The sequence below is a fragment of the Platichthys flesus genome, chromosome 20 (assembly GCF_949316205.1).
Source record: "Platichthys flesus chromosome 20, fPlaFle2.1, whole genome shotgun sequence".
Taxonomy (NCBI): domain Eukaryota; kingdom Metazoa; phylum Chordata; class Actinopteri; order Pleuronectiformes; family Pleuronectidae; genus Platichthys; species Platichthys flesus.
The window spans coordinates 8,355,978-8,383,044 of NC_084964.1; the positions used below are offsets into that span (position 1 = coordinate 8,355,978).

The window sequence follows — 27,067 nt, forward strand, 5'->3', positions numbered from 1 at the left end:
TCTGAATCCACCCTCCAGTCTGTCTGTGCTAGCAAAGTTCTGAAGCAGCTTCTGATGACGAAACCCAGTATGACTCGTTTTCTGGTTGTCCATCCACACATCCATCTCATTTCTGTGAACACGACACCTCAAGAAGGCCTTAAAGGGACAGTTCACCTAAAAATGTATATTTACTGATTACTCTCTACTATGTAGTTACATCCACTAGACACCTGAGACTCCAGAAGTGTGTTGTGATCGCAAACACCCCTGCATCGCCATAATGGTGAATTTAAATTTTTCAGTGAACCCCTTTAAGGTAATTTCTTTAAATTTGGTTCAAAGTTCAGTTGGATTAAACTAATCGTTTCGAATTAGGTGGTCAAAGCTCAATTTCGCTGTTGTCTTACAAAATAAATTGTTGTTCTTGTGAGTGCAGTTTTCTGCCTTGTGGGACAGGTTAACTTAAAGCCCCAAGAGAATCTTTTAAAATTCAACACAAATGTTCCATTAGACTAAATTGATTAGATTTGTGTGGTCAAGGGTCATGGCCGCCTCACAAAACATGTTTTTGGCCTCTCGAGCTTAATATCACAAGTTTGCGTTTTCAAATTTTGTCCAGTTGTCACTTGGATCAAAAGATTTAGAAATTTTCTAGATCACAGATTACTCAAAGGTGAGTCACGGTAACCTCATATTATTGTGAAAGTAACATGTCAGGGACACCATGAGGGACTGAAACTCCACTGGTTGGGCGGAGTCATACAATCACATGGTGGTATACTAGTGTACTAGTTTTCTTTTACAGTTTTATGAATTATGCTAATTCATGCACTGCTTGAGCCTCCACACTTGGCACTAGCATCTTTGTCTGATTTATCCCCCATTCACTTTGACATTTAAATGATACCCAACCATTTACACCGACTCTCCAACACGAAGAGACAAAACTCAAGTACTTGGTTCCTGATCGTTGGTCATTGCTGTATAGTCCTGAATCTGAACTACACTTTGGGAAATCTGACAACTCACTGCCTATGTGGACAGAATTTAATGAAGGTTGATAAGTAATATATGTCAAGAACACCAGAGGGGGCAGGGTACACTTCATTTTCATATCCACACATTAATCTATCTGTGGATAATCTCCAGTGGCCTATTTATACAGCTCTGAAATTTAAGAGACCCTGAAGTCCAGATTTGTTTTAAATCTGCATCTACATGTGTTGCAGCCATTTCAACCCACTGTCAAATATGGGAAATTGGAAAGAAATATAAATAGTAGAGACCATGAAACTGATCCTCTTGCAGTTTTTTCCCCACAGACCAGTATAACCTGCACATGCTCTTATTTCCTCTTGTGTAGATAATGGTCAGTCAGGTCTGTGCTGTCTGCTGGTTGCTCAGTGCTCTTTATCCACGCCTGCAGAAACCAGCAGCAGCAGCGGCGGCGCGGCGGCTTTAAGACAATCCGGGCATCTCTGCAAGCCTCCGGATGACATCATCGTTATTGTCAATGGTGTGAACTGAGAGAGATAGAGCTGGGTGGAGGTGTGTAAGAGGGAGAGAGAGAGAGGCGATCCGCCAGTGTAAAGAGAGAGAGAGAGCTGAATGTCTGGTTTTTCCTCGTTAGAAATCCGAAATCGTGACAGCGGAGAGTCGTAGAAAATCACCGGGGTCGTGTCCGCTCGGATAATTCTACATATTCATCCTTTCTTTTTGGAGGGAGAGAGAGAGAGAGAGAGAGAGTCGTCTTTCTGAGGTCACACATCCCCGAGGTTATTATGAGCCGCCCGGAGCCGCGCCGCCGCGTCGCTGTCCAGGGTCCTGAGTGAGGCGGAACCGGGCGAACCCACGGATCGGGACTGAACACCCGGTGAGGAGGAGGTGGCGGCGGGCAGCGCGGGCCAGTCAAGGTGTCTGGGGGCTTGGTGCTGTGTGTGTGACGGTGTGTGTCTGTGTGATGGGGTGGGTTCAGGTTACACAAACAGAGTCATATTGAGGTGCTTGTGTGTGCATGGGACGGTGGGGGCTCAGAATAAGGAGGGTGCGGTTATTTGCTGGTCAGTGAGGGGTTTGTTTTTTTTGCATTCGTCAGCCCCCCCTCTTCCCTCCGCTCTCCCGTGTTATCTGGAGCAGCTGCATGAAGTAGATCCTCTGTGAAAACATCACATCTTCCTGGAGTGTAAGTGTGTGTGTGTGTGTGTGTGTGTGTGTGTGTGTCTGTGTCTGTGTGTGTGTTTGTTGTTGCAGTCCTTCTGCAGCTCCCAGTTTTGTAACACTGACAGTAGCAGCAGCAGCAGCAGCCGCTCTGGAAGCTGAGACAGGGGAAACCTGAGGTAACAGGGGTTTGGTTCATGTGCAGCAGCGGCTTGGCTCTGCCTCATATTTCCCCCCCACCTGCACCGTGCATGTGCATGTGGGTGAGGTGGGGGTGCATGTAGGTTCCAATGCAGTGCCAAAATAGAGAGGAACCTAAGTCAGCATTCAGCGCACTGCCAAACTGGCTTGTAGATTTAAGCCTTCGGTCATGTCCCTCTTGTTTCAGACAGACGAGGTCTGCAGGCTGAGGGAAACGTGACTCATTTGCTTTTTGTCAGGGGACTCCAGTCAGGAATTTGGGGGGTTTATGCAAATAGCTAGTACTGTATATGGGACCAGACTCATTTGAAGTTTGTGAGATGCTGATCCTGTCCCCATCAGCCCCACCACCACCACCAGCCGCCCTGCAGCTCAGAATAAATCATGTTATACAACTCCACACTCTTTCTCTTTGCTCTCACCTTCTTCCCCCAACCCCCTCGTGCACCTGAGTGGCCCACAACGTCTTCTGGGATATAACAGGATTTATTGTGCGATGACCCTAACTCAACAGAAGCACCGTTCATTAGGACACTCGGCCTGTTGCGTTACATCTCGGGCACTTTTGCTTCTGCACGTGCGTTCAGCCACTTCACGGCTGGACGTGAGCAACGTTTTCTCTTCCTAGTCCAAGTGAGGCAGCTCTCCGGCTGCACCATGTCACTGTTTTGGCTCAGTGACCTGCAGTGATTGCACTCTTTCACATCTCGTTCCCTGATTTTTGTTTTTCCAATTTGATTTTCTTCAAGGATACAGCCGCTGTATAGGGCTCAGTCCAAAGTCTGCAGCTTTGCACCACAGTGTCCTTCGACTTTATTGATCAGCAGTGATTGATGGCAGCTTCTCTCTCTTGTGTGTTTGTTCGTGTGTGTGTGTCTGCATGTGTGCGTTGACCCCTTCAGTGAGTTGAAACACTTAGAGGCCATGGAGTTGAGGGTGGGGAACAAGTACCGCCTCGGGAGGAAGATAGGAAGCGGATCCTTCGGAGATATTTACCTCGGTGAGTGTGTTTGGTGTTTTTTTGTGTGATGAATCTCAGTTTGTTGTTGCTGCTGCTGCTGCTGCTGATGTGTAGGAACTTCCTCCCATCAGGTTCCAACATCGCTACAGGAGAGGAAGTGGCCATCAAACTGGAATGTGTGAAGACCAAACATCCACAGCTCCACATTGAGAGCAAGTTCTACAAGATGATGCAGGGCGGAGGTGAGGTGCACTAAAGAGTTTTTATTTAGAGGTTTGACAGGTTTACTACAGGGCACTGAGAGGAAGTGAGGAGTTTCAGCGGCTGGATGAGTTCAGAGGTATTTATAGCTGCTGATGGATGACAGTTGTTTAGGAGGCAGTTTAAGGCATGTGAGGTCACTTCAGGACAATGAGACTCATCTTTGAAATTAAATCAAGAAATTTTAGGGTTGTTATGAGACTTTGTTCATGCTCAGAAAGGCTGTTGAGGGTTGTTTTAGTGTCATAACATGGTAATCGTGGATTCAACAGATATCGGCACAAGATCAACTCTATTACTCTTTAGAGAGAATGTTACATGTTAGAGCATCACTTTGACAGACAGAGAGGTGATAACATAAATAAACCCTATATAAGATCAGATCAAATATTTATATATTCAATAAATATATTATAGTAGCTTAAACTAAGTAAAAAATCTGAAATCCAGTTGTATAAAATTGTATGAATGATAAATACAATCACGTTTTTAGTGTTATACATAATCTATGTACAATGTATGCAACATGCACTTTATATATTAATAATCCTCAACTATCAAATGCTTATGCAATAGAAATGGAATCAAACTTTATAAAATAACACTATATGTAGTAACTAAGTAATAAGTGTAACTATATAATGATAAAGCATTGTTGTAAACTGATAGTCACTTAAAACAAGGTCATATATATCCTTAGCTTTGCTATTACCACTAGCCATTACCAAAATACTACCGAAATAATGTTTTATATTATACTAATAACACAAATGTAATATATAATCCTATTATACAACCAAACAGAGCAGCAAAGAAAGAAAAAGTTGGTTTAAAGTAACTATTACATTGTTTAAAATAGCCGAAATAACAACCAAATAAAGCTAAACAAATATACATGATAAATAATGATATAACTCGTCCTTGTGTTGTGATGCAACAACCTCCTCCCAACAGTGGGAATCCCGTCCATTAAGTGGTGCGGAGCCGAAGGCGACTACAACGTCATGGTCATGGAGCTGCTCGGCCCGAGCCTGGAGGACCTGTTCAACTTCTGCTCCCGCAAGTTCAGTCTGAAGACAGTGCTGCTGCTGGCCGACCAGATGGTGAGGCCGACTGACAGAGTGCAGTCCACGTCCACACACACACCGACACCGACACACACACACACACACACACACACACACACACACACACACACACACAGGAGCAACTCAATACAATATTCAATACAGATCTAATTGAGTCCTTATGAAGGGGTTCCTCAAAGTAGAAACAGCATTATAGATCCTTTAAAGGCACAAATTAAATCCAGCATTTCCAAATATACAGCCAACTACATTTTCACCTTTGTTTGCACACAATGCAAGTCATCCTCTGAATGGGAATTTACAGCTTTCAATAAAAGCACATGCCTATTTGTAGACTGGAGCTAAATGAATTTGAAACCAGAGAATAATTTGCATCTAAACTCCCAAAGCTTGTTTCCTGGCTCCAGACAAAGCTCACCCCCCCCACCAGGTCCGTCCCTTCAGCTCTGCTCCGCCGTAAAAGTCAATTCCAATCTGGGACATGGAGGCTCGTTGTGGCGACTTAATCCTCGTCACATAGGTCAGCCTGTGGCGTCCTTTATGAGCGTTTCTTAATCCGTCATATGTCAGCCTATAGTCTGCAACTGGCACGTTTGTTCTTTTTGTCCCATTTTCTCTTGGCCATTGTGACCTCGTTTCCTATCTCCTCCTCTCCTTTCCTCTCCTCTCCTCTCCTCTCCTCTCCTCTCCTCTCCTCTCCTCTCCTCTCCTCTAACAGGCAATAACTAAGATTTGAATTGTCTCATAATATAAATTGACCCTCATATATCTGCAGACAGGCTGACGGGAGTTATTGATCAAGACCAATGACTCGACTATTATTTCAACAGGCGATGAGAACCGGGGCCTTTGAAACTGTCCCATAGTTTTGGATCAAACACTCAACAACAGTCTGAATATAGAGACGCTCATGCAGAGTTGAAACCAGTACAGACCAGTAGAGGGAATTAAATATCCGAAAGAAAGAAATGATCAAAGTCTTCACTCTTTTGAAAACCTTACGTTGTCAAATATCAGGTCAGTCACTTTTCAAGTTTAAGCCAAACTGGGTGTTTTTTTTTTATATGAACATCACAATTGTATATACTATACAATGCTATACTACACTACATTGCACTATACTATAAAATACTGTTCTATACTACACCATACCATACTACTTTATACCACACTTCACTACGCCACACTGCACTGCACTACACTACACCACACCACACTACACTGCACTACACTACACCACACCGCACTGCACTACACCACACCACACCGCACTGCACTACACCACACCACACCACACTACACTGCACTACACCACACCACACTGCACTACACCACACCACACCGCACTGCACTACACTACACCACACCACACCACACCACATCACACCACACCACATCACACCACACCACATCACACCACATCACACCACACCACACCACACCACATCACACCACACCACATCACACCACACCACACCGCACTGCACTGCACTACACCACACCACACCGCACTGCACTACACCACACCACACCACATCACACCACACCAAACCACACTACACTGCACTACACCGCACTGCACTGCACTACACCACACCACACCACACTACACTGCACTACACCACATCACACCACACCACATCACACCACACCACACCACACTACACTGCACTACACCACACCACACCACACCACATCACACCACACTACACCCCACTGCACTGCACTACACCACACCACACCACACCACACCACACCACACCACACTACACCGCACTACACTGCACTGCACCACACCACACTACGCCCAACTACACCACACCACACCACACTACACCACACCACACCACACCACACCACACTACACCACACTACACTAAACCACACCACGCCACACCACACCACACCACACTGCACTGCACTTCACTACACTGCAATGTACTACACCACACTACACCACACCACACCACACCGCACTGCACTGCACTTCACTGCAATGTACTACACCACACTACAATACACTACACTACACTGCACCGCACTGCACTTCACTACACTGCAATGTACTACACCACACTACACTACACTACACTACACTACACTACACTACACTACACTACACTACACTACACTACACTACACTGCACCGCACTGCACTGCACTTCACTACACTGCAATGTACTACACCACACTTCACTATAACACACTACACTACACCACACCACACACCACACACCACACACAACACACCACACACCAAACCTCACTACACCACACCACACCAAACCTCACTACACCACATCACACCTCACTACACTACACCACACCACACCACACTACACCACACAAAGTTATAAAGCTCAAAGTCTGCAGTAAGTGGAGCTTCTCTCCTCCACAGAAAACACTGAAACACCTTGTCTGTAGCTGTCACGTGACATCACCGTCCGCACATTTGCGTTATGCACGCTCAGCGGCCAGCCTGGTAAAACAAGTGCCGAGGCCAACATTTCCTGCATGCACTGAAGCGGTTGACCACTCACAACTGAGTGGGCCAGCTGGCCAATCAGAGCAGGGTAGGCTTTATCAGGAGGCGGGCCTTAAAGGTACAAGAGCTAAGTCCAAGAGTTTATCTTTCAAATCTTCCAGCTGTGAGGCCACCATTTTTAGTAAAGCGCTGGTGTATCACAAACATGTGATTGTGGCATGGCTTCAGATTCAAGTGTCTGTAAGGTTCGTTCACAGCACCCTGTCGTGGAACGACCCAAGGGCTAAATAATAGCATTTTCTTATGAATCCTGTGGGGTACAGCATGCAAGACCAACAATACTCTTCTTTATCCAAACTAAAACCTTTCCCTTGTCTCACTGCTGCAGATCAGTAGGATTGAATACATCCACTCCAAGAACTTCATCCACAGAGACGTGAAGCCCGATAACTTCCTGATGGGGCTCGGCAAGAAGGGTAACCTGGTCTACATCATCGACTTCGGCTTGGCCAAGAAGTACCGCGACGCCCGGACGCACCAGCACATCCCCTACCGCGAGAACAAGAACCTCACCGGCACCGCCCGCTACGCCTCCATCAACACCCACCTGGGCATCGGTAAGACGGCCCACACAGAGGTTGACCCAGTTGTACTCTTGTTCCCTTCTCTCTTTCTTTCTCCTTTTACTTGATGTTTTGTTCTCCTTCTCTACCTTTTCGTCTTTCGCAAACTTTTTTTTTGCAATATCATTATCTCCTCTCTGCTCTGTCCTTTCGTCCACAGAGCAGTCGAGACGAGATGACCTGGAGTCTCTGGGCTACGTTCTCATGTACTTCAACCTGGGCTCTCTGCCCTGGCAGGGGCTCAAGGCTGCCACCAAGAGGCAGAAGTATGAGCGCATCAGCGAGAAGAAAATGTCCACCCCCATTGAGGTGCTCTGCAAGGGATACCCCTGTGAGTCAAGAGTTTGCCAACAATAGGATCTATTACAGAAAACACATTGTTTCTGGTAGACTCAACACCTCACTTGTCTTTGCTTAAAATCCACTTATCACTCTCTCTCATGTTTCCCAGCTGAGTTCTCAACTTACCTGAATCTGTGCCGCTCGCTGCGATTCGACGACAAGCCAGACTACTCCTACCTGAGGCAGCTCTTCAGGAACCTCTTCCATCGGCAGGGCTTCTCCTACGACTACGTCTTTGACTGGAACATGCTGAAGTTTGTGAGTGTCCTGCTTTCGCAAAGTGATTCTAACTGGGATGTTAAACTCTTTCCCTCCTTTCACATCTCGACCGCTTCTCTGTGTTTCAGGGGGCCAGCCGGACTGCAGAGGATGGAGAGAGGGAGAGGAGGGAGGGAAAAGAAGGGGAGGAGCGTGCAGGAGGAGGCCAGAGAGGAGCTGGAGGGCGAGCTCTGCCGTCTGGTCCGAACCCGTCGGCAGCGAACAGAGTCCGGAACGAGACAGACGCTGCTGCCCCGTCCAATCCGGCGACGCGTGTCGTGCAGCAGTCTGGTCAGCATGGTGATTGGTTTCAGAGGTTTGGACTTGGCTGTGAAAAACTGCATCACGTTTTTATGTCACGTGTCTGTCTTCATATGCGCGCAGGCAACCGCTCGCCTCAGGCGGGGAGAGCAGAACGAGCCGAGCGAGAGAGGAAGGTGGCCATGAGGCTCCATCGCGGGGCCCCGGCCAACGTCTCCTCCTCTGACCTCACTGCACGCCTCGACCAATCACGCATCACTGCATCGCAGGTAGGAAAAACTGTCACCTCACACGCTCTGTGGAAGTTGTTGTGGCCTTACGTTTGCATTACGAAATATATTCAAATCAAACTTTGGCATTAGCACACCCTCATAGAACAATGTGACCATATTATTTTCACTGCATGAATACAAGATGAATGGTCCCCTACTCAACTGATGTCGTCTGACCCGCTTCAGTTTCACAATGAATCAAATGTCTTTTTCTGCTTCTCAGTGTCTAAACATTGATTTGTTTGTGGACAACGACACAATATCAACACTGTCACCACATTGATTCAATTTTTTTCAATTGGTTGGAATCTTTCTTGACGCACCTCATTGATTCATAGAGCCCCTCCTGTCTCCATTCTCTCACTCTTTCTCTCTGTCTCTCTCTCACGTTGACACAAAGACACACATCTGTAAACTCAGACTGTGAACATAACAAATGCTTATTTATTTTTAAATCCTGCCGTGAAGTGAGATGTGGTCACAGGAGACACATTCAGAATGCATTTTAATGTCCGGGGGTGAACTGATCTCTAAGGACAGATGCTTATACCAGGTCTGAACTCACCAACACGGGTTCAACTTCTGTTCTATTCAGTAGACTGACAGCACCAGTAAATACGCCTCTCTTCCCTTACTGGTCCAAACTATATACTGTATATAAATACAATGACTGCTCTCCAAAAGTGAAGCCAAAACCTCTTGATCGCCATCTGTTGGCTGGCTGCAGTATTGGTCATAAATCCTGCCTCCTCCGTGTTAGTTGATGGGACATGTGGCTAGGTCTTATCACACTGGTGCATTTTTAAGCGTTCATGTTTCCAGTCCCTTTGGTTTTAGTTTATAAGTGCCAGCTGAGACTGACTCAAGATGGTTGTGTGCATGTATGTAAAAAGCCACGATCTGTCCACAAAGAACTGCAGTCAGGTCAGGTAAATGCTATGGGTGTGGACATGGCGGAGTTTAAATGGTAAACACATGCTGTTCTTCAGGTGTCTGCCTGTCGTCTCTCTTTGTGCTGCTTCAAGCTTCTCATCTTTCTCTCCATACTCCATAGGTCAGTGTGCCATTTGAACATCTGGCAAAGTGAGGTCATCCTGGCTGGTCTGCAGGTCAGCGACAGGTATGGACACGCATGACACACACACACACCCACACCCACACACACAAACAAAGAGAGAGATAGAACATGCCTAAACAGCTAACCAAGTCTTTTGTCTTCAATGACCCCGGGCTGGAGAGAAACATTTGATTTTCAGCTAAGTAGTTTGCAGAATATCAAAGTTAACAGCTTTAGCAAGAATAAGATATGAAATAAAGATGAGGTGTTGCTTTAAAATAACTGAAAAAAAGAGATGTGTGTTGTGTTGTGATTTGAACGGTAGAGGTGGCAGAGAGGAACCTAATAAATGTACATTTTCGTTCCACAAAATGACTCCTCGATATCAAATAGAAAACTGACCACAGGATGTTTTATACAAAGATCAATGAAGATCTAAGATTATTTTGAACTGTTTACAAAATGTACAGATAAGAAAAATGTTGGCAGCAGCAATTTCAGTTTACTGAAAAACTAACTTTTCTCTCCCTTGTTTTCTCGCTTGTGCTCCAGCAGCCGCAGGGTATCAAATGTACCCCTTACTTTTCAAACGGATGAATGAAACATGAATGAGTGGAGGAGCAAGAGGAGGAGGAGGCGTTACGGGGACAAGGACGACCCGTGTGTGTGTCAGTGCTGTTTGAGCGTGCCAGCAATACGCTGACATGACGATGACTCTTGGCTGGAACTGCTTCTTTGTGGTGCGGCTGGAGGAAAAGACCGGATGAGACAACACACAGGTCCCCCCTCTTCTTCACTCACATTCACCTGCCCATCGACTCAGAGGCTCAAACTGCAAAAACTAAAAAGAAACATCAAAGTGCACAAAATGGACAAAATTTCAATTATTCTGTGGTTTACATGAAAAAAATAGAAATCTGCTATCAACCTGCTAATGTTTGAGAGCGACATCTGCTGCTTACGGTGACTATTCTTGACTATTAATGAATATATACACAACTACGGAGAGGAAAACAAACATAAAGTGTATCTAGGCCTTTAAATGACAAGAGAATGCTAAAACATGGACGCAGGAGGAGATGAGACGGAGGGGACAACTGAATCTGGAGCAAGGCTGCTTTTCGTCAGTGAATGTCGCTGTCTGTCCGTGTCTGTGTGTTATTGTCTTCAGTATTCATCTTCAGCTTTCCTTTAAAGAGTCGGAGTAAAGGAGGGACAGTTCAAAGCTTGTCTTAACGGAGGCGAGACTGACGAGGAACAGATGATGTATGAATGTAGAAGAAAAAGAGCGAGAAGAGGAATAAGACGGCTTTGAGCTGAGGACAGGACGAAGGGACGGTCTCCAGGATTGTTCGATGGGACGATGCCTCAGTCCTGCTTGTAACTCCGGGCGATGAGAAGACGTTGTAAGATTTTGGTGCCCAACATCTCTGGTGTTACATTTGTATTTTCCATTTTACGTTTGCATTTTTCTTGTTTTATAAAACCTGTAAAAAGATGTAGATACCTTTTGGCAGAATGTGACAGATTGTGAAAAGATGAGGCTGGAGAGAAGAGTACTGTTTACCTCCTGAGAGCCCTGGAGCCAAGTGTGAAACAATTACCTTTGGAGTCCGCCACAAGTGTGTTTGTGTGTGTCTGTCTGTGTGTGTTTTGGTTTCCATTGTGGCAAGACAATGACAGTAAGGTTGTCGCTAATATTTTGGCCCAGACCTGTCAGGACAGACAGACGTCACCGAGGGGAAAGGAGCTGACTGATGTCCTGTACATTTCTTTACCATGCTTCAACTTTATTACTATGATATTTGTGTATATTTTCTGAATCAATAAAAAAATATATACACAGCCTATAGAGACTCACGATTGTATGTTTCACTTGATGTTGACATTTGAATGTCTCCGCCGAGGACGGTTTAGGTTTTGCTAGGTTTAGGTTGTTTGTATTCAAGATTACAGAAAAAACAGCCGAACAGTTTTCCACAAAACTTGGTGGAAGGATGCGATATGGGTCAGAGAGCAATCCATTAAATTTGTATGCGGCTCCGGATTGCAAGATTTTCAACATTCTCACCATTTTGCCATTTAATTCAAAGGGACTTTTTGGTCTTGGTGAAGGTATGTGCCAGCACTTTTGTTGTTTTCTTATGATTTTTATTTGAGAATGTTATCCAACTTTAACCCTATTGATTAAATGTTGACTTTTTCCTCTTTCCCGTTGTTCTCTAAGCATAAAAAACATTTAATAAATAGAACAGAGTCCTAACCATCATGATGAGTAACGCCCTGAGTAGCACCTGCAGCCATCATCATTAATTTGAATATGACGTCACAAACATAATAATATTGTATGTTCTGTTAATGTACATTGTGGCAACAAAACAAATTATTTCGTGAAATACCATTGTATTTCTTTATTTTCTGTTGTGCTATCTTATTTGTTGTTTTGTTATTTGCTGTCATATTTTGTTATTCATGTGATGGTTAGGCTTTGGGCCCAATAATGCCATCATCCCAGTTTTCCTGTTCCATGGCAGCCCTAGACTTTGTGCATCTCCCACTGCAGTCCCACCACAGACTATAGCTGATATATGCAGATAGCACTGAGGTAACCCCCCACCTGCCTGGCTCAGATTTATTGTAAAGTGTATAATTACATGACCGGGTTTTACTTTTTTTGTCTAGCATCCATGGTAAGTTGGCTTCGACATTATATATTTATTTTTTTCTATTCCCGTTTATGCCTTTAACACGTCCTCAACATTTAGCACTTGATGTTCAGAAAGCCACTTATGAGTAAACACCACAGAGTCACTACATCAGTAAGAGGGGGTTGTAAACAACCTAACCCATAACTCTGTATAAGAGCAGTGTTAACCTTTACCCAGCAACGTCCCAGATGATCATGTGCTCTGAAGAGCAATGAAAAAGGATCAGGTGTCATCAGTTATGATGTTAGGTGCTTCTGAGAGTTGGACTTAAGTTTCCACCTACTAAAGGGAAACATTTGACAGCTTCACTTGACACTCTCCTATTTAGATATGATTGTAAAATAAGGTTTAGCACTTCAGCAACTTAATTTTATCCCTAACTCACTGTTTTATAAACAATAAAAAAAACTCCACTTTTTGGATTATTATAGAGATGTTTTAAATAAAGTCCCTTAAATAAAATGAATGGTTTTTCTTATATCTGTCTAAAGTCTTATTTAGCTAAGATTCATTTTCAGTATCTTTTAAAATCACAATGTATGCATAGATATATAAGAAGCTGCAGAAGGGATGAGATTAAATCTGTTTCTACTCAATTAAGAAGTTTGTACAAAGTGTTAGATTTTTCCCCCTCATTACTATTTGTAAATAAGCATTTTTCTGCTTATTTCTTTCACTTCTTTGTTTAATTTCTCTTTTTTTAATTTACATGTTCGAAAATAAATACAATTGAATGAATGTACAATTTTCCTAGTATTCAAGTCTCCTGTGTTGTCCATTGTGTTTTCTGTTCCTGACGTAATTTGGAACAACTCTAGAAAAACAAAAAAACAAAATTGTTGTTCCAGTCGGTATCCATTTTTCCGATTATTCCGAGAGCACATGAATGCACTCTTGTTGCTTGACCAATGATTGACCCGCGCATGCTCACAGTGGTGTGCGTAAACCGGCGTGTGATTGGCTGAGGCGGCTCATCCTCTCAGAGGAGGCGGGGCTAGTGTGAGCTGCAATTAATCCCATGTAGGAGCGCAGAGGACTGACGGGCTCCGCGTCTGTAACTGCAGAAACTCCGACCGCTCATGAAGTTAACGGACAGAAAAGCAGACTTTTAATGACACCTCAGAGTTTAACACGAGACACAAACTTTCAGCGGGGGCCGGTGTGGGTTGTAGACGCAGGGGTCGAAGGGAAGGATCAACCTGGATGTCCGGGGAGCAACGGTGAACGAGAGTTACGGGCCGTTTGTGGGTTATTTATGGTCGCGAGTTTGTCCCGTGGAGGATTTCGAAGCAGCGGCTTATTAACCAGGTGAGTTGGGCCTTCGACACACCACAGGGACACTTCGAATTCACACCGACACACACTCACACGACTCACAAGACTCACAAGTGTTGTGTTCCTCCGTGAAGCGCAGACACACGATCATCTGGGAGCTGAACGGTGAGTCTCTTCTCTGTGTTGTGGGTTTCACAGTCACTTCCGAACGAGTCTCCCGCAGCCTGAACTCAAACGAAATCACTGTTAACGGAGTAAAAACACACTTTACACGGTGTTTGTGTGTTTTTCCGCTGAACTAATCCAGTTGTTGTTGCTGTCTGATAATCCAGAGTGTCTGTGAACCTCGTAATGACTTATTATGATGATCAACCCACCCTGAACCCATCACCCCTTCCCATCTGGTGCTCTGCTTTATTACTGCCCCCTGCCCCTCTGATGTATTATTCCTCTCTCTCCCTGTGTGTGTGTTGTGTGTTGTGTGTGGGTGTGTGACCCCTTTTGCCTTTCAAACACACAGATGTCCTTTCGCTCCAACACAGCATCATGTCACCGGTATTGTGTTTGTGTGTGTGTGCTGATGCCTTCACTTCTCCATGTTCACATGTGGATTTGCTGATTGCTGGCAAACCAGTACAGATGACCTGCTCACACACACACACATTTTGTCTCCATGACCTCCCATGAAATTACATCGATTTCCTGGTGACTTTCTCTAACCTTAGTTACTGCTTGCCTAACCCAAACCTAAACCTAAAACACATCTCTACCTGAAAATCTAATGGTTTACATTATGTGGATCTGCCTTTGGCCCCTATAAGGAAGACAGGTCCCCATAATGTGACCGTAAACAGATTTAGGTCCCCACAACATGAGTAATACCTTGACCCCCCACACATAAACATGAAAACAACCTCATCCATTCATCCAAACCACCAAATTCAATTACTGAAAGTGTGTGTGTGTGTGTGTGTGTGTGTGTGTGTGTGTGTGTGTGTGTGTGTGTGTGTGTGTGTGTGTGTGTGTGTGTGTGTGTGTGTGTGTGTGTGTGTGTGTGTGTGTGTGTGTGTGTGTGTGTGTGTGTGTACGCCCGTCATTGTCTGAACTATTTGTTCTGTGTCCAATGTGACTTTCTATCGCCACTCTGCCTATGAGACATAATAGGTGTCACTGTTGGTCACTGGCCATTTTTTGCACTTGTACCCCCTCTTTTATTGTTGTAATCTCTGCCTGTGTTTTGCTACCCCCCCCCCCCCCCCCTCACTTAATTGAGACAACTGTCTGTCAGTGTACGAGAACAAACGCACCCTGAGGAACATGAGCGTGTCATCATATCGACTCTGACATGCTGCTGCTTATGCAACGTGTCTTCCGGCCACTTCCAGTCCGGTCACTTCAGAAGCCGGGGATACAGCAGCTTTATGTGACGCGTCTGGTTCATCGCCATGTGAATTTGGTCACAGTGTAGGCTGCTGGTTCCTGTGTGACTCACTGGTCAGATCTGAAAAGGCGAGGTGGGAAAATGCACCACGTCGCAGAAAATTTTTATTCAATGAAGACTAGGTCTGGGCACTATCGACAAAAATGAAATCAACAATGATAATTATTTACATTTATTTGGCTCCAGAGTAAAGGTTGTGCTTGTTAACTCTTATGAGCAGAAAATAACATATTACAGATTTTATATAGATCATTATGTGTTAAACACCGCTGGGCTATATCAATATATACTTTACATTAGATTACATTAGTTGTCATTTAGCTGACGCTTTTGTCCAAAGCGACTTACATATTTAGTACACTCAACATTTATGAGGGGCCGCTTAGTGGTTCAGTATCTTGCCAAGGACACTGCGGAATGCAGATGGGGAAGAGTGGGGTTTGAACCGGCAACCTTCATGTTGGAGAACGCCCGCTCTACCCCCTTGGCCACACCACCCCCACCGCCAAATACTTGACTTCAGTTATTTGGCTATAGATGAAAATTCTATTGTAATAACTATTTGTGTCATTCATTACAGGGCCCCATTGACAACACTCCATTAGGTTTGATTTTAAGTGATGTCATCGGTTATGGAAAAACTCATTTAGATTTTGCCCCAAGATTTAGTAGATTTAGTTTGCCCCTGGTAGATTTAACCATCCTACCAGGAGGAATCACTGCAGCCTCCAAAGACCAGAATGCACTGCAGCTTTTTGTTTACTTCCATCTCACACGCTCCACTTAAAACAGCGAAGTAAAAACAAGGGGGAGGGTATATTAGCTGGCAGTAGTCAAATAGCATTCTGGGAGACAAACAGTTTTTTGTTCCATATAGAGTAACACTAATGCTATTGTACAACTATCGGCTCACATTCTTGACTCGAAGTGAAATGTTGACTTACTATGTGTCTTTGTTTATCCTCTATCTGGCTTCCTATCTCAGATGACACATGGCATTGACAGCGTAGACAGTGGGATCTATAGTCCCGGTTGATCATTACCGCTGGAAATGGATGTTCATACTTGGTGGATGTGTCACAGTGTTTTTACTGTTTGAAAAGACATAGGTACGCATGCACGCACCGAGGGTCCCTTGGCTGATCTGTGATCTGTTCTGTCCTGTGTCTTCCAGATGTTGAGGCTGTGAAGGCGAGACATGCTGCTGTCTGAGAGGCTGGGAGAAGACTCTCCGATGGCCGCAGTGCCTGGCCCCCCGCCCACGCCGGCCCCGATGGGCCCCAACATTTCATGGCTCCCTGAAGCCCCGATCCTAACCCCAGAGCAGCCCATCTTCCTCATGACTCCTGCAGCTCAGGCTGTGTCGGGCTTCTTCGTGTGGACGGCGCTCATCCTCACCTGTCACCAGGTAACGAATTGCAAACAGGAGGGGGAGGGGTTCAGATCGTCCATCTTTAAGCGTGCAAAAAGTTGTATTAATCCAAATGATGAGGTTTGACGTGGTTTCTTGAAGAGGTTGCTCGTAAACGGGTTGTAGCAGGTGCTTGTGTGTGCGTGCACGTGTGCGTCGCTTAATGCACAGGCAACGTGATCCTGATACATCTGCTCAGCACCAGAGAAGGGCAGGGGGTTGCATGGCAACATCCTTCAGCAGGTGTTTGTGAAACCGAGCGTGAACACACAGGAAGGGGAAACTTGATCCAGGTGGATGAAGAGCTTGTACTTAATCTGGTTGGAAAAACAAAAGTAGTGTTTCTGCAAACATTCCAGGGAGGTCATGCGATTTATGAATCCTTAACGTCAGTGTCACCGACAGTAAGGAGACATAAGTGATGTGTAACTGTTTAATGATTATCTCCAAGTGTATCTGCATAATGAAAAAAACTGTTTGACTTGTAACCTTCAAGTCCCTTTTGTGGAGTTTTGGATTAATCTGTTCCAGCTGAACCTGTAGACTCTGCTGCTCTCGTGTTGAGGTTTTTAAATGATTATTTATACATAATATTTGCCACTTTAAGTGTGTAGTTTCACACTTAAAGCTGCAGGGAGGGGAGGAGAGCGTGAGAATACAAATACAACTTCCTATCCCCTCCTCGCCTTTCCACTGAACTCCACTGCCGTCTCCATAGCCCCTCCCTGCACCGCGGGGCCCGTGCAGTGCAGACAGGATAGTAACCACAGCAGCCAGAAAAACAGTAACTTTGCGAATAATAAAAAACAAGCTATCGTTAGCCCGACTGTTTCCTCACTGTGACTTGTGAGCTGCTGCCGGTAACTACCTGTGATGCAGACATGTGAGTGATGCAGTGATTGACGCCTGCTCAGACACTCCTTCTGGCTCTGATTAGTGATTTACCTGCATCGTGTACCTCTTTCAGATCACACTGACAATTATAGCAGCAATAAGAACGATTTTTTTTTAATATTCCATTTAACGCAACAACAAAAACGATATGTATACAATCTTTCAAAGTTTAAGACATCTCCTCTGTCCGTTCCAGATCTACATGCATCTACGCTTTTACAGCTCGCCCAAGGAGCAGCGCCACATCGTGAGGATCCTCTTCATCGTCCCCATCTATGCCTTTGACTCCTGGCTCAGCCTCCTCTTCTTCACCAACGACCAGTACTACGTGTACTTTGACACCGTCAGGGACTGCTACGAGGGTAAGGTGGTGCTTTTGATGTACAATAATGCAGACAACGGGGAAAACAAATCTTGGACCTGCTTTGACAGTAGAGTGCACAAGAACAACTCTTGCCTAAAGCAGGAGTTGTTCTCGTGTCCTAAAGGAATCCTCTGTTTGTAAATGTCACCAATACTGCCCTGTTTAGTAGCTTGTATTTCCACCAGTGGTCCATCTTGGCTCTAATGCTGACGTCTTGTGATACACCAGGATGTGTGGGTTAACAGACGTTTAATAGCATTTGCTCTGATAGAGGTTACCAGTTCAAATCCACCTCATTGTGGGGAACTTTTCCAGCTGACCTGCTGAAACCCATTTTGATCAGATTAGATCGGAGATGAACGACGCGTCCGTTCATCCAAAAAATGATTCCAGGCACTTTCTCACTGTGAATGTTTATTTGTCCTCTCGCTCGTTTTTGTGTCGTACTGTGATTTTGTATTTACCCATTCGATGATATGTAAGTAAGATTGACGGATTTCTCTCAATCACAGGACAGGATAAAAGTCCATACAAACCGTTTGTATAGAAAGACCGATATTAGTTTTCAATTATCTGAGTTAGTGTGTGTGGAATCGAGCAGTTGGGATGTCAACATAGATCATTGTTTTACTGCTCACCGTGGCTCCAGTTGGAATATTGATGCTGTTTATTTGTGTCGATGGATGATAGAGACATAATAAGAAAAGCTGCCTGGTTCCGCTCTCTAAATTTGAAGTAGAAGGTTGTGACAGGCAGCTGCCTCCGCTCCCCTCTCTCTCTTTTTCTTTTTCTCTCTCTCTCTCTCTCTCTCTCTGTCCTCAGTGAATTGTGACGTTTAGGATAGAAATAGTCACCACGTTGTGACACTTCCCACGTCGGCGAACTGATGATGTCAAATGCATTCGGATGTTGAGTGTGTCTGTCTGTGTGTGTGTGTGTGTGTGTGGGGGGGGCACTCAACGCATGATTGTGCTTGTGGTTGGAAACGTTGTGAGTGTTAGTGGTCGTCATCTCGCTCCCTCACACCGATGCCTCTCCTTCTCTTTTTTCTTTTTCTTGTTGTCCTCACTTGGCACCATCCTCTGTTCACTCCCTTTTTATCCCTTCTTGCCCTTTGTCTCCTCCTCCTCTCCTCCTGCTCCTGTTGCCCTCCCCTCCCCTGAGCCCTGCCTCGATCCTGTCCCTCAGGAAGGATGGCCGACCTGTTGCATGGCAACTGCACTCACAAATCTCCCTCGTCCACTGAAATGGCTTCATCAGATAATGAGTTTCTCTCAACAAAACTTGCTGCAAAGTTACCCTCCTCATTGTATGTAAGCCTACTGTATCACCGTGGCAACAAACAGTGCTGACGGGGGTCCTCGGGGAGGAGATTAGGGAGCAAGATGGTAAACAGCTTAGACACAGAGGGCTGTACTCAGACCAGCTCTCGTCGCTCAGATCAGTGCAGGAGCTGCTGTGTTTAGTCACTGAACTGTCTTGTGTGGCAAGTGTCTGACGTCAAGTAGGAGACATGCTTCTGTGTGTCTGTATGTGTGTCTGTCTCACAACACCACAAAAACATAATCTTCACACACAGGCCCAACATATTGTATATCCCATTTTCAAAACCGCCAGATCACAATCACTTTATTTTACCTCACATGCACAGTCACACACAAGCACATCCTCCCTGGGAGCGTGTGTGTCAACATGGACGCCCACACACAAATAGAGGAAGAGTCAGCTCCACTGGGGTTAACAGGATTAACCTGGTTTGCTTTTTCATGAGTGTCTCGTCGTCATCAGCCTCTCACTGAAGTAGCACAGAGGGGAGATAATCCCCTGACCACAAGAGACCGTCAGTCACATGAGGAAAGGTGTCTGTGTCTGTGTCTGTGCATGAGTTTGTTCAATATAACTCCACAAATCATAGTAAAATGTTCTCCCAGCTTGGTATGAATATTATTTATGAGTTTATCTCAGATTACCTTTTAGAGCAGATTGGTCAAAGGTCATGGTCAAGGTGAACAAAAGGATGGTCTAAAAAAACACATTTTCCACTGTATCTCTGCAAATAATAAAGACTACAATTAACATTGATCAGAAGAGTATTCCCATTATGGAGAGATGACACTGAACACATCTTTTGTTGTATACATTTTTTTTTTACCAGTGAAAATAACAGTTTCGCCCCCTTTGTAAAGAGCAATTAATAGAAAGTCAATTTAAAAATGATCACAGAATAACCTTTTGAAATCACAGACTTAAACTTAATATTTACATTACATTTTCAGTTGTTACGTTTGTTTTTTATTTAGCCGCATTGCGCAAAAACTATGTAAGGGGATTACCACAAAACTTGGTGGAAGGATGTTGTATTAGTCAGGAATCTTGATGAAAATCTGACTATTTATGGATTGGTTTGGCTGAGTGTGTGCAACTCCCTCTGGATCCGAATGAAAATCTGTATCCAGTGGATTTAAACTTAGTTTAATAAAGGGTGTAGGCTTTTTCAACAGTTGTGTCGTAACAATGTTTCAGCTATTACCATTGTGTAGCTGAGAAACCTTAGCTACAAGTCTTGTTTTAATTTAAGGGGAATGTTTGGCCTTGGCAGCCGAATGCGCCCTGAGTCTGTCACGTCTTCTGTCTCATGGTGGGAAACAGTAACATGTACTGCCACAGCAATCCAGATAATACCCTGACTTGTTCGAGGGGAAACATGGCAAATAGAAATGACGCCTGTGTAGAGATTATAACAAACAATCCCCTCTCTCCTTGTTTTGCTGTAGCCTTTGTGATATACAACTTCCTGAGTCTGTGCTACGAGTACCTCGGAGGAGAGAGCGCCATCATGGCTGAGATCCGAGGGAAACCCATCGAGTAAGTCTCCTGCTGGAGGATACCATTTCAAAAACCCTTCTCAACAAGAACTGTTATAATGCATCTGTCCATTTTCTATCCTGGTGCTGCAACACTGTTAATTCCCTACAGACATGACAGATGACTTTGTGTTATTTCCGCCTGTGCAGTCGTAATAATCTGAGCTTTGTCCCGTCAGGTCCAGCTGTATGTACGGCACCTGCTGTCTGAGGGGGAAGGCCTACTCCATCGGCTTCCTGCGTTTCTGCAAGCAGGCCACTCTGCAGTTCTGCGTGGTCAAACCGCTCATGGCCGCGGTCACCGTCGTCCTGCAGGCCTACGGCAAATACAAGGACGGAGACTTCGAGTGAGTTCTGCAGCCAAGCGGCAGGAAGAAGGTCCTCGATTTAGTTTCAGCTAAATTTACAGTAATGGAGTTGAGAAGAGAGAAGTTTGCCCCTACTTACCACCAAAAAAAAACCTGATGGATTACTCCTTTTAATCATTTCATTAATTAAATGTCCCGGACTGATCATCACCTCCTCCCATAATCAGTTCAGTTTAAGACTTTAATCTCTAATGGGACATATAGGATTTTAGCCTGACCTATAACTACGGATAATAAAACTCAATTACCAAAACCTCGTTAAAACCATGAACACCCCTCTCTCCAACCTCTTCTGTTTCCACAGTGTTGCCAGTGGTTACTTGTACGTCAGCATCGTCTACAACATCTCCGTCAGCCTGTCTCTGTACGCCCTGTTCCTCTTCTACTTCTCCACGAAGGAGCTGCTGAGCCCGTACAGCCCCATGCTCAAGTTCCTCATGGTCAAGTCGGTCATCTTCCTCTCCTTCTGGCAGGGTAGGTGAAAACCACCGTGAACAATGCGAACACGCCACGAAGCGCTTGTGAGCTCACCGGCATCCTCTTGATCCCTCCGTGGCCAGGCATGCTGCTGGCCATCCTGGAGAAGTCCGGCGCCATCCCTCAGTTCAACTCGCTGGAGCTGTCCCTCGGCGAGGGCACGGTCGCCGCCGGTTACCAGAACTTCATCATCTGCATCGAGATGTTCTTCGCAGCGCTGGCCCTGCGACACGCCTTCACCTACAAGGTGTACATGGACAAGAGCCTGGATTCACAAGGTGAGAAGACGCCTGGGACGGGAAGTGTGATCTCCGACACCCTGTGTGGATTTTCTTCTTCACCTCCCTCCTTTTTAAAATACAAAACAACTCCTTTATTCAGTTTCTCTTCATTCTTCTCTTCTTTTTTTTTTTACCTCACTCCCACAAATGGGTGGAGTTTCTTCCCCCTGTTTGTACACATGAATCTTCATTTCTCTCCTGTCTCTCTCTGCTGCACCTTGAAGGACCTGTTCTGAAATACGGAGAGTTTGGTACGTTAAATACTGATGACCTTTACTCCTCAACCTCTACTGTTTTTATCCATGCTACTTTTTTTTAGCTGCTTATGTTCCTCTCGGTTGTGTGTTTTTTTTTTTGTGTTTTTACTTTTTACCTATAACTGTTATTTCTTTCCATTTTGTCTTTTTTATTTCTGACAAACCAGTCTCATTCCTTTCTGTCTTAAATCCCTCTACATCACTGTGAGCCCCTTTTCCCTCTCTCCCTCCTCTTGTTTACATCAGATTCCTCTCTCCCTCTTTTAATTCTTCCTTTTCCCATAATTTCTCTTTCCCCCTACGCTCTCCTTTTGTCTCCCTCTAAATCCCTGATGCCCCATTCCTCTTCTCTCTCTATTTGTTGTCCCCTCTTCTCGTCGGCCAGCCTTTTGTCCCTCCAATAAATCATTCCTCCTCACACTCCCACTTTTTCCCTCTGCCCTTCGTGATTCCTTTTCTACTTTCTTTCACACATTCCCTTCCTTCATCCTCCGCCGTTCTTCCCCGCTTCTCAATTTGATTCCACCATAAATATACCCATGCTTAATGATTTCCCCTCTTCTAAATCACCCCTTCATCTCTCCCCATCCTGTAAGTTTCTTCCTCTCACCATCCTTCTCTTCCCTCTCCCTTTAACCCTTTTCACACTCTGTCATTTTCCTCCCTCTAACTCTCTGGAGTTGTCTTCCTCCCGCAGGCCGCCGCGCCCCGATGAAGAGCATCTCCAGCAGCCTGAAGGAGACCATGAACCCGGGCGACATGGTCCAAGACGCCATCCACAACTTCTCGCCGGCCTACCAGCAGTACACCCAGCAGTCGACGCTGGAGCAGGGGGCGCCGCCGGCCGTCTCCCGCACGCAGAGCGCCGTCAGCGCCCGCGGCGACACGGAGAAGACGCTCCTGCTCAGCTCTGATGACGAGTTTTAAAACGGCACAAGCAGGCCGTGGTCGTATCGCAGCTGAATCTCATTCAGACTGAGGTTTTAATGGCGGATGGTACTGGGTCCTCCTGTGCAGCAGGTCCTCTGTAGTGTGTGATTGATGGAGTCATGTGTTTTGTTTTTACTTGTTTTTGGGAACTGCTAATGAACTTAAGGACATTGTTGCGTACACATTTCCGTAGCCACACCTCCCGAGCATTTGATTTGGTTGGAATTCTCTGAGCTGATTTTGTGTTAAAACCACCGGCCACAAAATACACAGGGTTGATTTTGATTCACACTTATATATTTGACCTCAAAACAGAAGCTTGGAGAAGTTTAACTGCACATTTCAGCTCCGTCTCGTTTTCCTTCTGTCAGATGTGTTCAAAGAGGTTTTCTGGTTTTACTTCAGTCATGAAAATACTTGAATTGTTGAGGATTTTTTTAAAAGGGAAATGGAAAATATTAAAGTTATAAAAGTTTAGAACTTTTACTTTGATAAACTCAAAGAATATTTAGATATTAATTGACATGAACATGATAAATAAGTTGCTTTGCAAATTTATATTTATGTGCTTCAAACAGAAGCTGTGGCCATTGTTGTGGCATTAACGTTACGTATGATATACAATTAATGAAATGTGATTGTGTGTTTTTTTTGGGGGATTTTAAGGGACGTCCTTCACTGCAGTGAGGGATCGGATTTAGAGGGAAACTTGGTCGGAAACATGGATCAATTTTGATATTGATATTGGAACAGATAAGAGTGAGGCAGAGCAGATTATAGATTAAACAGTGCATCTGCTCCAGTGGGCAGCAAGAGTGAAGGGCAGCAGCAGCAGCAGCAGGGGCGTAATTGAGACGTTATTTGAACGGCAGGGATTAAAGCTTGAGCTGGTTCCCTCAGACAGTCGACCTCTGCAGGTCACCATGTAGGTTAACAGGATCAAGGGGGAAACAGGAGGATTGTAGGGTAACGCTAGCTTCAGCTGCTTGTTCTCCATAGAGGAACAACATTATAGGAACTGGATATTTCACCGTCCTTCACATTTAGTGCAAGAGGGGATTGAGCTGTGGTAACGAGGTCCCACAGTTAAACGTGCTCAACCATTTGAGATTGAGACTTTACTGGCCAGTGTTGACATCACCAGAATCTTTAACATCCCCTGGAGAGCAACAAGATGCAAAAGATAAAACTTCCTTTTTGATATCTTCAAATTTACTAAATAGCTAGACATGTTTAAACAGACACTAATAACGCTCATACACAGAGTCCCCTCTGGGATATTTGGGTAAAAGTATAAGTCATTGTTTTGCCCCAAATGTCACCAGGGGCTTTCGTATGTTTGAGTTATTGAGTTGGAAGTTTTAAAAAAAATCCCCCAACATGTCAACCTGATACTTCTGACTGGGTATGTAAGAATTTCTCTAATCTGTCCACATGAAGTGAGTGTTCTGTGTTTGTCCTGACCCTCCCACTGTGGTGACCTCTTAGTTTGCCAGGAAAGCTTCAGTATTTTATGTTGTTTTTGCCCTTTAGCTTCACAATTATTTTTTTGCACATTATATTGTTCTTATTGAGGAGAGTGGATATATTCAAAAGCTAGAAAGACACACAAACGGGCAAATCTGATGTCACACAGTCAATATAACAGTTAAAAATATGCATGAACTTGTGTCTCTTTTTTTCTGCTGCTTTTACTTTCAGTCCTCTTTTCTTTTTTTTCATTTAATTTCACCGAAGTCAGAGTGGGTTATTTTTTAACTCATAATTTGAGGTCTTGACTCATCTGAATGAGTCATAGCAAGTCTGCCGACGTGTTTACTGTCACTACTTTCACTGCTCGGCTGTAGCTCTGTATGAACACCAGGGGGCTGTGTGGAGTAGACAGGAACACAGCCACTCTTATCGAAACTCTAAGCTTAGTTCATGTACAGCAGAAGAAAGAAAAGCTTTGTCTGATGGCCAGTCTTTTACTTTCATTTCTGATCATTACTGTGTGTGTGTTTTCAGCTGAGGCTCAGGTCTCAGACAGTGGGCATTGGTCCTTTTTTATTTCTACTTCTATTTGACATAATATTAGTTTTAAATCAGAGCGGTGCCACGTTTGTGTGAGTGAGCCAGAGCCCAATGTTTTAAGCATTGCTCAGTGCTTTTTTTGGAGGTTACTGCTTTTATTACGCCCTTTTGGGAGTTAAAACGTTGAACATTAAAGATACAGATTTATTTATGTGCTTCTTTATGTTTTGACACAAATATTTTCCTCTGCTCTTTCCTATCATGGTAGAAATAATGATACAAACCAATTAGATGCAAGTTGTGTATGTTGCACTGCAGCTGCTAAAGGCAATACAGACACTTTGAACGCCATACTCGCTCTCACCAGACGAACACATGAGCATCGCTGAGAACACGCACTCGATCTTTGTTGTAAATACACTTGTTAGTGCAGCATGTTGAAAAACGGGAGAAACAAAGTCCAAGTTTTGTATTTTTATTTCAGAACTGTGTTTTTATTTGAGCAATTTGTTGAATTTTGGTTTCTAGTTCTTTGTAAATATAAAAGCTGCTCATGATGTTACTATGTCATGTCTAATGGATGAATATTGGAAGAAATAATAAATGATATTTAGTCTGGTATATAAAGTAACCCCTTGTTTTTTGTTATAGTTTCAGTGTCTGATTCACATCCTTTGAGCCCACTGTTCACAAACTGGTGACTGTGGCTCCAGAGGGTCGTCCACCCAACCTGATCGTTGGTAGTTTGATTCTGGCTCCTCCAGTTTGTATTTTGAATATGCTGACCACCAAAATGCCCCTGGTGGTTGCACGGATAGAGAATGAATAGTTGTGTAGTTTAAATGGGTGAATGTTGATTGGTTGACAACACTCAAATTTGTTTATATAAAAACCATCCATTGAATATCACTAAATAGATCAAAGAGCCACAGTTTTTCACATGAGGACCCTGATGAAAAGCTGTACCCTGTCTTCTTGTAAGATATGCTTTACAAAGCATAGGCAGGAAAGGTCTAATGTAATGATCGAGTTGCATTATGGGAAATGTAGGATTCTGCGTTTTAGTGTTCAACTCATACCGGAGGTTAATAGTTCTATTGCTGTTTCTGCTGCATTGTTTGTTAGATTAAAGGTTCAGTGTGTATGATTTAGTGACATCTAGTGGTGAAGTTGCCTGCTGCAGGTGAATACCCTTCATCTCGTCCCCCCTCAAAAGCATGAAGGAGAACCTAACAGTAGCCATCATTTGTAATAAAATCCCCAAATTGTTTTTAGTTTGTCCTGTCTGGGCTACTGTAGAGAGGACCCGCTCCTGATATAAATACTAATGGCTCATTCTTGAGAAAAGAAAACAAAAATTCATACAAAATGTAGATGATTACACACCAGTGAAAACTTCACTAGGAGAATTTTGTATAAAATTTCTGCCTAAATCTTACACCACTTAAGTTTGAATGTTTTAGGTCCCTTGACTTTCTGACAGTGTAGCACTAGAGTGCTCATTAAGATTTTCTGTGATGTTACCTTGAAAATCACATTGAGGGATGATGATTGTATCCTCTGCTGTCTGTTCTGTCCCCATGCCCCATTTCAAACTAACCTAGACTGCCATATTATTTTCCTAATTTCACATGTGGCTTTTTATAATTACACCAGAGACCAACATCCCCCTTAAACTCAATCAAGCTGCTCCAGATCGTACACGATAGTCACTCATAGATCAGTCCCCTCAGTTTGCCTGATTATTTCTTGTGAAATTCACCAAAAAGTTTAAAAACGCTCATTCTTACAATGAGAAAGAAATTCCGCCTCCGCCTCCTTTATTCAGTCAGTTAA

The 27,067-nt window shown here is 44.3% G+C and overlaps 2 protein-coding genes across 4 annotated transcripts; both read left to right on the forward strand.

Annotated features, from left to right (window-relative positions):
- Nucleotides 1-1,493: 1,493 nt before the first annotated feature.
- On the forward strand, nucleotides 1,494-12,225 carry csnk1e (casein kinase 1, epsilon). Of its 2 annotated transcripts, none has more exons than XM_062378927.1 (11): nucleotides 1,494-1,855; nucleotides 3,243-3,340; nucleotides 3,433-3,543; nucleotides 4,517-4,665; nucleotides 7,524-7,752; nucleotides 7,919-8,089; nucleotides 8,210-8,358; nucleotides 8,448-8,649; nucleotides 8,743-8,888; nucleotides 9,946-10,011; nucleotides 10,504-12,225. In XM_062378927.1, the coding sequence occupies exons 2-10, from the start codon at nucleotides 3,265-3,267 to the stop codon at nucleotides 9,976-9,978; spliced, it is 1,266 nt and encodes a 421-aa protein (XP_062234911.1). In that variant the 5' UTR covers nucleotides 1,494-1,855; nucleotides 3,243-3,264; the 3' UTR covers nucleotides 9,979-10,011; nucleotides 10,504-12,225. The 2 variants fall into 2 exon arrangements, with proteins under 2 accessions (XP_062234911.1, XP_062234910.1); XM_062378926.1 differs by having other exon boundaries at nucleotides 1,495-1,855; nucleotides 10,501-12,223.
- Nucleotides 12,226-13,671: 1,446 nt separating this feature from the next.
- Nucleotides 13,672-25,850, forward strand: tmem184ba (transmembrane protein 184ba). 2 transcript variants are annotated; one of them, XM_062414375.1, is made up of 9 exons: nucleotides 13,672-13,964; nucleotides 16,547-16,780; nucleotides 17,874-18,039; nucleotides 20,816-20,906; nucleotides 21,085-21,252; nucleotides 21,578-21,747; nucleotides 21,834-22,028; nucleotides 22,256-22,282; nucleotides 22,986-25,850. In XM_062414375.1, exons 2-9 carry the CDS (start codon nucleotides 16,571-16,573, stop codon nucleotides 23,213-23,215), a joined length of 1,257 nt encoding a protein of 418 aa, XP_062270359.1. In that variant the 5' UTR covers nucleotides 13,672-13,964; nucleotides 16,547-16,570; the 3' UTR covers nucleotides 23,216-25,850. The 2 variants fall into 2 exon arrangements, with proteins under 2 accessions (XP_062270359.1, XP_062270360.1); XM_062414376.1 differs by lacking the exon at nucleotides 13,672-13,964 and adding an exon at nucleotides 14,074-14,096.
- The last annotated feature ends 1,217 nt before the right edge of the window (nucleotides 25,851-27,067 follow it).

Bases quoted from the DNA above. Each gene is read 5' to 3' on its own strand.
- csnk1e (XM_062378927.1), top strand. From the start codon at position 3,265: ATGGAGTTGAGGGTGGGGAACAAGTACCGCCTCGGGAGGAAGATAGGA. The intron at 3,544-4,516 runs GTGAGGTGCACT...TCCTCCCAACAG, and splicing joins CAAGATGATGCAGGGCGGAG to TGGGAATCCCGTCCATTAAG. The intron at 4,666-7,523 runs GTGAGGCCGACT...TCACTGCTGCAG, and splicing joins TGCTGCTGGCCGACCAGATG to ATCAGTAGGATTGAATACAT.
- tmem184ba (XM_062414375.1), top strand. From the start codon at position 16,571: ATGCTGCTGTCTGAGAGGCTGGGAGAAGACTCTCCGATGGCCGCAGTG. The intron at 16,781-17,873 runs GTAACGAATTGC...TGTCCGTTCCAG, and splicing joins TCATCCTCACCTGTCACCAG to ATCTACATGCATCTACGCTT. The intron at 22,283-22,985 runs GTACGTTAAATA...TTCCTCCCGCAG, and splicing joins TCTGAAATACGGAGAGTTTG to GCCGCCGCGCCCCGATGAAG.